This window comes from Emys orbicularis, chromosome 7 (assembly GCF_028017835.1).
Source record: "Emys orbicularis isolate rEmyOrb1 chromosome 7, rEmyOrb1.hap1, whole genome shotgun sequence".
In the NCBI taxonomy this organism is placed as follows: domain Eukaryota; kingdom Metazoa; phylum Chordata; order Testudines; family Emydidae; genus Emys; species Emys orbicularis.
The window spans coordinates 67569728-67583343 of record NC_088689.1 but is presented as its reverse complement, the minus strand read 5'-3'; the positions used below and the strand labels follow the sequence as shown (position 1 = coordinate 67583343).

General features: G+C 44.2%; 1 protein-coding gene across 1 annotated transcript in view; it reads right to left on the bottom strand.

The window, feature by feature from the left end:
• Nucleotides 1-13616, bottom strand: part of CHUK (component of inhibitor of nuclear factor kappa B kinase complex) — a 77780-nt gene that overhangs the window by 57470 nt on the left and 6694 nt on the right. Inside the window, exons 4-9 of the mRNA XM_065408526.1 lie at nt 9598-9667; nt 4785-4873; nt 3765-3854; nt 3486-3610; nt 2830-2937; nt 49-184 (exon numbers count right to left, since the gene is read on the bottom strand). Coding sequence (XP_065264598.1) covers nt 49-184; nt 2830-2937; nt 3486-3610; nt 3765-3854; nt 4785-4873; nt 9598-9667 — 618 coding nt within the window. The remainder of the gene's footprint in view (nt 1-48; nt 185-2829; nt 2938-3485; nt 3611-3764; nt 3855-4784; nt 4874-9597; nt 9668-13616) is intronic.

The following is a 13616-nucleotide window of genomic DNA, read 5'->3' as shown; positions in this document are numbered from 1 at the left end:
TGAGAGGTCTTCACCATCAGTATTTAGATAACACATTTAAAAACACACCTTCAAATTCAGTATGTAATCCATTAACAGGAAACAAGTCGGTCGATTAGTTTCTGGGTCTATACCTCCACCCCTCTGCTGTGGATCCCAATTCAGCATCAGTTGTAACCAAATCTCCATTGGTTCTACAATTATACTAAACAAAACAAAAAACAAACCATACATTGACATGTGTAATACAAATGAAAAAGGCAGGCATTCTACAACGAAGAGTCCAGTTAATTCAAACGTGTTTTCTACCAGTACTAGAAAAAGATACTAAGAGACAAAAATCCCAATGACTTCAATGGGACCAGGATTTCACCCAAAGTATGTATCCTCTATTTTATCTCCCTCTGATAACGTAGTTTCACTTATTCAATGCAAGAAAATTATTACTATGACATTAAGGTCAAACAATTACACCTTAGGCAAGGCAAAAGTTAAGGTTTCAACAATAACTATCTTGGCCACATTGGGAATCCAGTATATAGTGTACGGTTTACACATTTTACATGAAACTGTAATAGAAAGCTACATATGAAACAAGAAATAGGAAAAACAAGGCAGCAGAAGTAACGTTGCTTCTGGAACATTAACTCCTGCATCTCCTGACTTTTGAAACCACCCCTCTTTAATGCGGTCTCTGTAGATTTAAACTTTTTTTTTTTAAAAAGGTTAAAGGAAAAACAATTGGCCTGTGCTCAATCTGTGCATTTCAATGGTCCCAGTTAGTCTTGGGAGTTCACACCATAGGGCTGGTCTACACCCAGCCGCTAGTTCGGCGGCTGGGGATCGAAGTTCTGGGTTCGACTTATCGCGTCTGGTCTGGACGCGATAAGTCGAACCAGGAAGTGCTCGCCGTCAACTGCGGTACTCCAGCTCAGCGAGAGGAGTACCGCGGAGTCGACGGGGGAGCCTGCCTGCCGCGTGTGGACCGCGTCTGAACCGCGGTAAGTTCGAACTAAGGTATGTCGAATTCAGCTACGTTATTAACGTAGCTGAATTTGCGTACCTTAGTTCGACTTGGGGGGTTAGTGTAGACCAAATAGAGAGAAAAATGGAGAGGAGTGAGTATGCCTTTGCTGCTGCTCTTGGCAAGTAGATAGTCCCATCCCAGGCCCCCAATTCCAAATGGACCCAAGAGAAATGAAGATTACTCACCTGATACCGACATTTGAAATTAACTCTATACATTCCCACTCTTGGGATGTGCTGTAGTGCAGCTCTAACAGTGGAACATTCCATAGCAGTGCCTACTGGAGAGCTCTCACATCCCTCACTTCTTCTCACTGTTTCTAAAGTTTTTAGTCCAATTAAAATAGAATGCTAATGCCCTTTTAGCATCTAGTCTGTGGAGTTTTGACTCGCCTAAATGCACATGAAATCTGAGAAAGAACATCTGTAGACAAACTGATTGGTTAAGATAGAAATCAGTTACCACCTTGGGCAAGAATTTAGGATGTGGACTGAGGACCAACTTTGTCCTTACAGAAAACTGTGGATCCGCCATCAAGACCTGCAGTTCATTTACCCTTCTGGCCAATATTATTGCTATAACGAATGCTGTCTTGACTGATAGATGAAACAGTGAGCACTAATTTATCGGCTCAAAGGGTGGTCTCGTAAGTTGAGTAAGGACTAAGTTAAGGTCCCATGATGGCAAGGTGGCTATACAGTCACACCTCTCAAACCTCTCAATCAAGTCATGGGTAAATATGGTTCTGTTGTCTTCTAATACGTGGTAAGCTGAAATGGGTGCTAAACAGACTTTCAGAGAGGATACAGATGCCAGATAGTATCAAGTGCAGTAAGCAGGGACTGATTTGATGCAGACAATGAAGATCTGACCCCCAGAAGACAAATCTTACCCACTTGAGGTCATAGCACTTATGAGTAGATTGCTTCAGAAGTTTAGCATGATGTGTTGCACAGCTGACAAACAAGATTCCCCCAGATCAGTTAGTCCTATAGACCATGCTGCTAAGTATAAGGACTGCAGGTATGGGTACAAGATCTGGGCATCCTGCTGAGATAACAGATCTGTGGACACAGGAAGAGAACAGTATACTCCCTTGGAGAGGTGAAGGAGGACTGGAAACCACTGCCATCTTGCCCATGCTAGAACAACCAGAATTACAAGGGCATTGTCTGCTTTATCTTCCATAGTACTCTTTGGATTTGAAGAAATGGGAGAAAGGCGTAGAGGATGCATATACCCTAGTAGAACAGGAACACATCTGAAATGGAAAGCTTACTAACTGTAAGCTAACTAACTGGTAGGGAAGGTTGCTGACAGTCACAGATACCATGAGTGTTCCAAGTCACAAGGTGGTTGACAGGGACTAATGGCAACCAGTGCCCTTCTCTCTTATATCCCCTTGCAGAAGAGCATGACAAGACTCAAGGCACATACACTCTGGGTGGATACTTCTGGTCACAAAACTGAACTCTGGCACATGAGGTGCACACGCACCACCAGTAGTGGAATGTGCACATGGACAACGACTCTAAGGAGAGCCACAATACTCCAGTAATCCCCCTTTTCATTCATAAACCATAAGAACCTTCAACGTTTTTGGATAAAGTGCTAGACAACTGCTAGACAGTTTTATTGTGTTGCAAAACACATTAACCAATGGAAACCTGCTGCAATTTTCATATTTTTGATTTTAGTAAAATTGTGGCCATTTTCTCGCAAAACTACCTGAAATAATAAATCTGGTCATACGCACTATTGTCTCTTAATGGTTTAAAAGAAAACTCAGAGATTAATGTGCACAAAACTATAAACATACTTACCTACAAAGACTGTTAGGCTGTGGCAAATGGGTACTAAACCGAACCTCCCCAGTCATCTCTTCAAAAGCAAAGATGTGCTTTGGATCCTTTTTCTTGATTTTTTCATGCCTATAAAATAAAATTCTCTGTGGACAAACTGACTTTATGTACTCTTATTTTACTTACTCTAGTTCAGTGGTCTCCAACCTTTTTACACCCAAGATCACTTTTTGAATCTAAGGGCAACCCAGGATCTATCCTGCCCCTTCCCCAAGGCCCCCGCTCTCTCCGTCGCTCACTCTCCCCAACCCTCACTCACTTTAACTGTGCTGGGGGAGGGGGTTGGGGCTCTGGGCTGGGGCCAAGGGGTTCGCAGTGTGGGAGGGGGCTCTGGGCTGAGCCTGGGGGAAAGGGGGTGGGGTGTAGGAGGGGGTGAGGAGTGCAAGCTCTAGGAGAGAGTTTGGGTGCAGGAGGGGGCTCCGGGCTGGGGCAGAGCACGGGGGTGCAGGGTGATGGCTCTCGGAGGGGGTTGGGGTGCAGGATGGGGTTTGAGGTGGTGGCTTCCGGGATCACGATCAACCGATTGGTGACCACTGCTCTAGTTCATACAGTCACCTCCCCACAAAAAGAGCAACTCTATCAAACCCAGGCACCCTCTCTCATAGCAAATGTCTTACCAGGTAAATGGCTGTAGATTGTGTAAAAAGGGTCTAAATCCTGCAATACACTCGAACACCATTGTTCCAAAGCTCCAATAATCTACAGTAACAGTGTAGGACTTACTCTCAAAGAGTTCTGGGGCCTAAAAAACAATAATATACTATTTTTAAAATGACAAAACTCCAGAGAATGTATTTTTTTCTATTTCTGGAAAATATATAATTTGAGGGACATGTGTAAGTAGAACTGTGTTAAGTTATGCCAAAGTAAATTGTAAACATAAAAAAAATACTTACCAAATATTGTAAGGTCCCAACAAATGATGTACATAAACTTCCCTGATCCAGATCCTTGGCATATCCCAAGTCTATTATTTTGTGAATTATCTGTCAATATCCAAGACAAATGTTTGATAAAGCATGATGAAAAGGGAAAATTCAAAGTAAAAGGTGCAGAGTCAAACCCAGGGATGGGGGGGAACAAATCCATGAACAAGATTTAAAACTAACATGAAATGCTACACAGAGCTGTTCAGACATGTAAGCCAAACTCATTCATTTACATCAATGTACACATACAATTCATTATTGTCCTGAAACTAGTTGGATTGGGCTTGACTGAACACAGCATCTAAACTTTTGAGAATTTACAAAATGTAATATTTTGATATCAAGAAAAGTAAACCGAAATGAAGAATTGAAATGAAGAATACCGCTTTTACTAAAAAATGTATCCAACTGAGCACAAGGACAATCTTGATGTGTACCCTGCAGAAATCCAAAACATATGCCAGGATACAATCAATGTCACATTGCTGATACTGGCAGGAAGCAGAAACACTGGGTAAAAAAAAAAAAATGTTGATACTTTACAGTAAAGTAACCGATCAATTGACAAGTGTTCAAGGACGGGCAAACAGAATTTGCAATACACCTCAACCCCAATATAACGCTGTCCTTGGGAGCCAAAAAATCTTACCGCGTTATAGGTGAAACCACATTATATCGAACTTGCTTTGACATGCCAGAGCGCGCAGCCCCGCCCCCCCGGAGTGCTGCTTTACCGCGTTATATCCGAATTCGTGTTATATCGGGTCGCGTTACATCAGGGCAGAGGTGTATTAAGAAGGAATATGAACTTTATTAAAATCATGGTTTTCTTTTGCATGAGCATCATTCAATGGGATTCAGTGCTATACTCAATAAGAAAGCAGCATTCTTCATTTCAATTAGTCAAGGCAAAATTGTTACATGACTTCCAAATCTGATATTTGGGACACCAAAGGTGATATTCTTTGGCACAGTTATATGACTTACCTTTCCACCATCATCCTGCAGAACAATATTTTCAGGCTTTAGATCTCTGTGTATAATTCTGTTTTCATGCAAATACTGGATACCAGACCCTGCATAAAATCAAGCATTTGATATAAGAAACAGAAACAGCACCAGTACAAATCAAGTTATAAGAATTTCTAACACCTCTATATGATTTCCTGACCAAAAAAGAATTAATAAAGTTACGGTCTATGTATTTCTCTTTAAAAACAAGAATGGTTTAAAATATAATAAAATTTTGTAATTGGCAAATTTACACTTATGGCTCCAATACTAACCTTCACCTCTGTAACCTCCCCACACCCCATTAATAAATCAGAGAACCCTTTACCCTACCAAGTGCCAGCTGCATTTCCATGATAGGCCACCAACCAGCTGGCCTATCAACTGCCTGGTGAAGCACCTCATACAGATACAGCTGTCTTCCTCCAGCCCACTCTCCTGCTGCAGGACGCACAGCAGCATGCTGTATTTTACCTGCCACATGAGGTTCCTCACCTACCATTTCACTAGAGCAGACCTCCCAGGCTAGTTCCCTCACTGTACCAAAACAACCTGGAAATTCCACAGTACCTTCTACCCTCATCTTTCCAAGAGGTGAAGGGTCAATCCTTCATGACATAATATATAAATCTACCTTTACTTCACTCACTCAGCACAAATTGGCCTCAGCCCTCCAAGTACTACATACACCTGAATTGGGGCCATATTTCTACCTTTCCATGTGGAAGGAAGATGGGAGCTAGTAAGTGCAGCCTGGGAACCTCCATATGCTTTAGGAAGCACATCACTGCCGTATTCTGCCTTATACCCTCCCTTTAGGTCAGTCCCCATGTCAGGTGACACACAAGGGTGTCGAATTCACCCTAGACATCTCACTCCTGCTCAGTTAATTTAGCCCTGGTCTACACTACAAGGTTAGGTCGAATTTAGCTGCGTTAGGTCTATTTTATAATGAATGTGTCTATACAAGCAACCCTGTTCCGTCGACCTAAAGGACTCTTAAAATCTACTTCTGTACTCCTCCCCGGCGAGGGGAGTAGTGCTAAAATCAACCTTGCTGGGTCGAATTTGGGGTCGTGCAGACGCAAATCGACGTTATTTGCCTCCAGGAGCTATCCCAGAGTGCTCCAATGTGACTGCTCTGGACAGCACTTTCAACTCCAATGCACTAGCCAGGTACACAGGAAAAGCCCCGGGAACTTTTGAATTTAATTTCCTGTTTGGTCAGTGTGGCGAGCTCAGCAGCACCGGTGACCATGCAGTGCCCCCAGAATCGCAAACGAGCTCCAGCAAGACACTGGATCTGATTGCTGTATGGGGAGAAGAATCTGTGCAGGCAGAACTCGGATCAAAAAGAAGAAATGCTAATATAGATGCCAAAAATCGCACAGGGCATAATGGACAGAGGCGATAACAGAGACACACAGCAGTGCTGCGTGAAAGTCAAGGAGCTCAGGCAAGCCTACCAAAAGACAAAGGAGGCAAACGGTCACTCTGGGTCAGAGCCCCATACATGCCGCTTCTATGATCAGCTGCATGGCATTCTGGGGGGGGGACCCTACCACTACCGCACCACTGTCCATGGACATCTGCAAGGGGGGAGTCTCACGCAACACGGAAGAGCAACTTTATTTTCTTCAGGAAATTGTTTAACTCTCTTAGATTTACAATAGGCCTGAGAACTCCTTTGGCTTTGGGGATCAGGAAATACCAGGAATAAAAGCTTTCCCCTCTGAGGCCTCATGGAACTTCCTCTGTGGCCCCGATTGAAGAAGCAACCGGATCTCCTAATGAAGGATGATCTTGTCAGAGCGGTCACTGAAGAAAGATAGGGAAGAGGGTGGGGGGTTTATAAATGAACCAGAGGGAATATTCCAGTTCTACCATGCTTAAGACCCACTGATCTGATGTTATTTGGGCCCCACAGTCTTAGAAAGTGGGATAATCAGTTGGAAAACAAAGGGCAGGAAATAGAGGGAACTACAGACACTAGTGTACTGTCCTCAACAAACCCATCAAAATGCCTGTTTGAACGCAGCAGCTGGAAAGCATGAGCCCACTAATGCTGAAGAGGAGGATGGTAGAGACTGCCCCGTATAACTCCTGCCCTTTCTCCATGGCGAATCTTGAAACTGAGGAGGAAAAGCCTGGAGTCTGTATGGCTGTTGAGGACCAAAATGTTTCCTTTCTTTCACCATAATATAGATCCCTGGAATCCTTTAAGCTACAGAGCCCATTGTCCATCTTATCTTAAGACAAACAGGGACCTTTGAAAGGGAGGTCCATGATGGTCTGCTGGACTTCTGGCGGAATCCTGGATGACTGTAACCATGAACATCTTCTCACTGTAACAGCCAATACCATGGTTTGAGCCACCACATCTGCACTGCACATGATGTCCTGGAGAACAGTTCTGGCAATCAACTTGCCATCATCTACTATTACTGCAAACTCCTGCTTACAGTCCCCTGGCAAATTATAAATTTAAAGTTGTTGTTTTCCTAGAGGGTGGAGTCAGAGCAGCTCAGAAGTGCCTGTTGATTTGATTCCTGAGCTGAAGACTCCCTGTGGAATAAAGTTTGCATCCAAACAAGTCCAGTTCCTTTGTATCTTTTTGCCTGTCAGTGTCGATGCTTAGTACACATCTCTCCCATTTATTAGCAGCTGTCACCAACAAGGAACCCAGGAGAGGATGGGAATACAAATATTTATATACCTTAGAGGGGACATAGTATTTCCTTTCAGCACACTTTGCTGTGCGGGGTAAGGAGGATGGTGTCTGCCATAACACCTTGACCGACTGGCAGGACCACCCTGGCAGGGACTGCTGATACTAAGATGTCCACCACTCGGGGGAGCTTAAACCTCTTGGAGATGTGAAATTTGTCACTGATCTGGGACTCCCCCAAACACTTTAAACAGGCTGGATGTGGATCACTAACTGGCATGGGTTTAGTGCAACTGTGGCAGGACTTAAACCCCAGTGAGCACAGCATCGTTCTGGTACCAAGCCAGTTATCTAAAAAGAAACTTAGTCCAAAGACTTAAGACTAGACTATCAGTATAACTAGTAGGGCTGTCAATTAATTTTTTTTTTGAGTTAATCACGTGAGTTAACTGTGATTAATCGTTATTAATCAGTTTTAATTGCACTGTTTAGTAAATTTCAATCGGCATTCTAATGTTTAATATTTTTGGATTTTTTTCTACATTTTCAAATATATTGATTTCAAATACAATACAGAATACACAGTGTACAGTGTTCACTTTATATTATTTTTATTACAAATATTTGCACTGTAAAAATGATAAAAAATAGTATTTTTCAATTCACCTCATACAAGTACTGTAGTGCAATCTCTATCATGAAAGTGCAACTTACAAAGGTTTTTCTTTGTTATATAACTGCACTCAAAAAATAAAACAATGTAAAACTTTAGAGCCTACAAGTCCATTCAGTCCTACTTCTTGTTCAGCCAATTGCTCAGACAAACAAGTTCGTTTACATTTGCAGGAGATAATGTTGCCCGTTTCTTGTTTACAATGACACCTGAAAGTGAGAATAGGTGTTCGCATGGCACTGTTGTAGCTGGCGTCGCAAGATATTTGCATGCCAGATGCACTAAAGATTCATATGTCCCTTCATACTTCAATCACCATTCCAGAGGACATGCGTACATCCTGATGACAGGTTCTGCTCGATAAGGATCCAAAGCAGTACGGACCAACACATGTTCATTTTCATCATCTGACTCAGATGCCATCAGCAGAAGGTTGATTTTCTTTTTTGGTAGTTCCGGTTCTGTAGTTTCCACATCAGAGTGTTACTCTTTTAGCATTTCTGAAAGCATGCTCCGCCTCATCTGGCACTTCAGATTCTTAAACCTTGGGTCCAATGCTGTACCTATTTTTAGAAATCTCACATTGGTACTCTCTTTGTGTTTTGTCAAATCTGCAATGAAAGTGTTCTTAAAAGGAACATGTGCTGGGTCATCATCCGAGACAGCTATAACATGAAATATATGGCAGAATGCAGGTAAAACACAGCAGAAGACATAGAAGGAGTTCAGTCACAAATTTAATTGACACATTATTTTTTTTAATGAGTGTCATCAGCATGGAAGCATGTCCTCTGGATTGGTGGCCGAAGCATGAAGGGGCATACGAATGTTTAGCTTATCTGGCACATAAATATCTTGCAATGCTGTCTGCAAAAGAGCCATGCGAATGCCTGTTCTCACTTTCAGGTGACATTGTAAACAAGAAGCAGGCAGCATTATCTCCTGCAAATGTAAACAAACTTGTTTGTCTGAGCAACTGGCTGAACAAGAAGTAGGACTGAGTGGACTTGTAGGCTCTAAAGTTTTACATTGTTTTATTTTTGAATGCAGTTATTTTTTGTACATAATTCTACATTTGTAAGTTCAACTTTCATGACAGAGATTGCACTACAGTACTTGTATTAGGTGAATTGAAAAATACTATTTCTTTTGTGTTTTACAATGCAAATATTTGTAATAAAAAATAAATACAAAGTGAGCACCGTATGTGCTGTAATGAACTACACAGTGTGTATGTGGGCATTTTCACCCCAGACTAACCTGAGTTAATGCAGATTGAAACCTCCAGACAAGCCCTAAGTGTCACAAATTATCCCAGTAAGCAGGACAAAAAGAGCCTTCCACTACTAGAGATACCTGCTTTGTTTTGACAACTTGCTTTTGCTGGAACACCAAAACAGTTACATATAGCGAACATGAAAAGGCAAGAAAGGCAGCAGATTACGTACCAATGTCGCAAAGCAGAGAAAGTATTTGACTTTCCTTAAGTCCACAGCAATTTTCTGGTTTGTTTAACAACTACAGAAAAGAAAAATATGTCTAAGTCGGCAATGCAAGAATTATTTGTTAATATCTTCTGTCCTCAATCACCACAACATGAGAAAACAATTAAATTTACACTTAAATAAACTGGGCTACAGAATTAATTGGTCTTGTGAAAGAATAAAAGGTACAGAAAGACAAAAGTATATATGAGCAGGAAAGTGGTTTGAAAAGAAGATTCCAAGTGTGTGAAGGCTGTTTTAGTTACATATAACAGTTTTGTAGGCAGTTTAGAGGCCAGGCAATGACAGATTCAAAACTGACAGCCATTATGGGGAGCTCATGGCCCCCACAGTCTGCACATTCCCCAAAATCTTGACAAATTCAAAACATTATATGAAAGCAAAACAATGAAATTTATGACTGGCCCAAGTCTCAGGAGCAGGATCACTGCTTGGAGGATCAACTGCTCTAAACAAATAGTCTAAACCATTTCTGAGGAGCCAAGAAAAATCAGGCCAAGTGACAAGAAGAAACAGGAAGGAGCAGATCCATACACATACACACACACACACTCACAACAGGAGCATGATACCCTGTAGTCCCTAGGTTAGTACTCCACGAAAAGAATAGGAAGGAAACACACAGGGCCAGATTTTTGCTATGTCTAATGTAAAGAAAGGGGGTGAAGGGGCTGACAGGGAACCAGTTACAGCTCCCCGTTCTCTGCTTGACCCAGAATGATGGCTGCTTTAATCTGAACGAGTTGGCTATGGACCTTAATGGACCATCCACCAGCAGGAACTACATGGCACCTTGGCCACACACACCAGCACAAGGACCAATGGGTAGGAAGGCACAGAAGCCAGCTATATGGGCTCTGCACCTGCTGGAGACTCCCCCTCCTGAACTCTAGAGTATCCCTGACTAGGGCATTGCAATTAGTCTCCACGCCCTTTGCACCACCTGAGCAGTGCAGAGAGCCTGCCCCACAGTCATGCTGGTGCGTGGAATGTATCAGAAAGAGGTGTGCTCTCTTCTGCAATGATTGCATAACCCTCCAGTGCTGATCCACCCAATGCCGGCCTGCAAGTTACTGCCCTTACCAGATCAACTGAGTTCATTATATGTCAGCTGGCATTCTGAAACATTTAGCAGTCAGTGAGTACTTTTATGTCACTCTGCCTAATTTCTGTTCACCTACTAATTATATATTTAGCCAGGCAGATAGAGTGATTGGCATTTCATCATAAGGCCTAGCTAGCTGTGTGTTATCTATCATTTAACCACTCTTCATCACTGAATATTTATTTGGGATTTAAGCACTCTATCTCATTCTTGGATTTCTCAACCTACTTGATCACTACTTGAAAGCTAAGCACTTGCCTTATTAACCAACTGTCCATTGGATTGCCCCCAGCATGGCTGGCTCTACTAACCATTTGCTACCCCCTTACATGTGCTATCTTCAACTCTGTGCCTCTATTCCCCCACCCTCTCTACCCTTTCATCCTAACACCACACACACACACCACCACCATTATCTGTACATTTTCATCTCTTCTTCCTGTCCTTGCTCAACCCCTCTCACTCCCACAAATCCACATACCTCTTCTGCCTTCCTCACTTCCATAATCACCTGTCCCACTCCAATCCTCCCTCACTAACACCCTGCTTCCTTTAACCTCAACTGTTTCCTTCCTCCTGTACCCTCTAAAATGCCAAATCCATCTAAAAGAAAACTTCTTCCATCCACGGCTTCACAATCTCCCAACTCTCCCCGAGACCTGAACTCTCCCCGGCCCTTCTCTTCCCCCCAGTACTGCCTCTGTTGAAACTCTCCTATTGCAATCACTCCTCATCAACTCCCCTTGCACAAAATTGTCCTGCACAGGTCATAGTTGGGGTATTTAGCTCCCCTCTCTTATTTCTGTCACTTCCAACGCCTTCTTGCTCCTTCTTTTCACTCATCTTTCGGACTACCCTCCCTCTTTCTTCCACTCTATGTTGCTGTCATCTATGGCCCACCTGATTCCATCTCACTGACCATTCTCAATGACTGACTCTTGGCTCCCATGCTTCACAATCCCTCACTTTCATTTTGGCTACTTTAGCCTCCAAAATGATGTCCCAAATGATCCCTAGCTAGCTGCCCACCTTTCTGCCTTCAGCTCCTCATTTGATTAGCTCCTTCATTCACCTGATCTGGTCTTCACCAAATACTATTCTCTCTGATCTTTCCATCACTGAATTCCTCCCTCTTACCATAACCTCGTCTCCATCTATTATCTCTCTTCTGCTTTTCACCACCCTTGTTCTCACATCTCAGAAGCCCCACAATGATGCCAGATTTCTCCGCTACATATTCACTCCGTTGTCTCAGCCAAGTAGCTCTACTTCTCCCCTCTCACTGAACACCACACTCACAATCCCAGTCAATCTCCTCCCCCCCATAGTCCCTCCCCCAATCTTTGACCTCCTCAAGTCCTACCTCTATTCAGGATTTCTTCCAGGAAAAAACATAACATCCAATGGGACCTCTTCCTATCACTGACAGAGTTCCCACCTGCTTTCCTATGTCACCCAGAGGCACCCCCTTCTCCCAATCTCCTTTAGCCCCCTCTCCCTCACTCTTCTCAACTTCTAACTTTCATCATGTGTTCTTCATCCAGGGGAAAAGGCTTTTGTCTCCTGATGACAGAACACTCACCCAGACCCCCATCTCACACCCAATCTCTTCTTTCCAAAACTCTCAATCAATCACTGTAATCACCTCCAGAGTTTCTTTTCTCCAGCTCTATCCAGCTTCCACCCTCTATGCTCCCTGAAACTGCTCTTGTCAGAGTCTAAAATGATCTGTTTCTGCCCAAACATGAAGGCCTGTCCTCCAGCCTCATGCTCCTCAACTTATCAGCTGCCTTTGACACTGTCAACAGTGAAATCTTGAAATCTTGTCCTCCCTTGGCTTTAGTGACTCCTGGTTCTCCTATCACCAAACAAAGCACCTTAAATATGTGCTAGGGTGATCATGTTTTTAGAAGATGGTGCCATTAGTAATCTACTAGTGTAGACAGGGCCTACACAGCATGCCTAAGGACAGAGAAGGAGTCATTGGCAGAATCAGGCTTCAAACTCAGGTGTTCCTGACTCTCATTTCTCTTCAGACAACACTCCCCGCAGATCAAGCTGTCCAGTAACTGATAAGACCACAACTTAGTATCAGACTGTTTTCAGTCTGATACCAGTGCTGTCACAGACATTTAACTAGATATTGACATCCGTGCAAAATAAAGATGATGTCACCACACAAGTGCAGAAAGGAGATGAAAATGAGATCGCCGGTGATTAAAAATATGCTGTCATGCTTCTCCCTCTTTAGTTGTGACGCATTAGAGGTGATCATTTGGACTAGAGCAGGGGTCTCAAACACGCGGCCCGCGAGCTCCTCGCAGCCCCCCGCCCCGACACGCACTGGGGGCAGGGCAGGCTCCCTGCCTGCCTCCCTGCCCTGCCCCCGTGCCACTCCAGGAAGCGGATGGAACCTGGGGGAGGAGGGGCGCAGGGGTGTGTGTGACTGTTGCTTCAGGCACCGCCCCCAGCAGCTCCCATTGGCCGGGAATGGGGAACCGCGGCCAATGGGAGCTCCTCCCCCAGGTTCCGTCCGCTTCCCGGAGCGGCGCGGGGGCAGGGCAGGCAGGAGGGAGCCTGCCCTGCCCCCGGTGCGTGTCGGGCAGGAGCCCGCCCCCCAAACCCCTCCTGCAGCCGAACCCCCTGCCCTGAGCCCCCTGCCGCACTCCTCCTGCACCCCGACCCACTGCCGCACCCCACACCCCTCCTGCATCCCAACCCCCTGCTGCACCCTGAACCCCTGCCCTGAACCCCCGCTGCACCCCGCACTCCTCCTGCACCCCACACCCCAACTCCCTGCCCTGAGCCCCCACCACACCCCATACCCCTCCTGCACCCCCTGGGGGCAGGGAGGAGG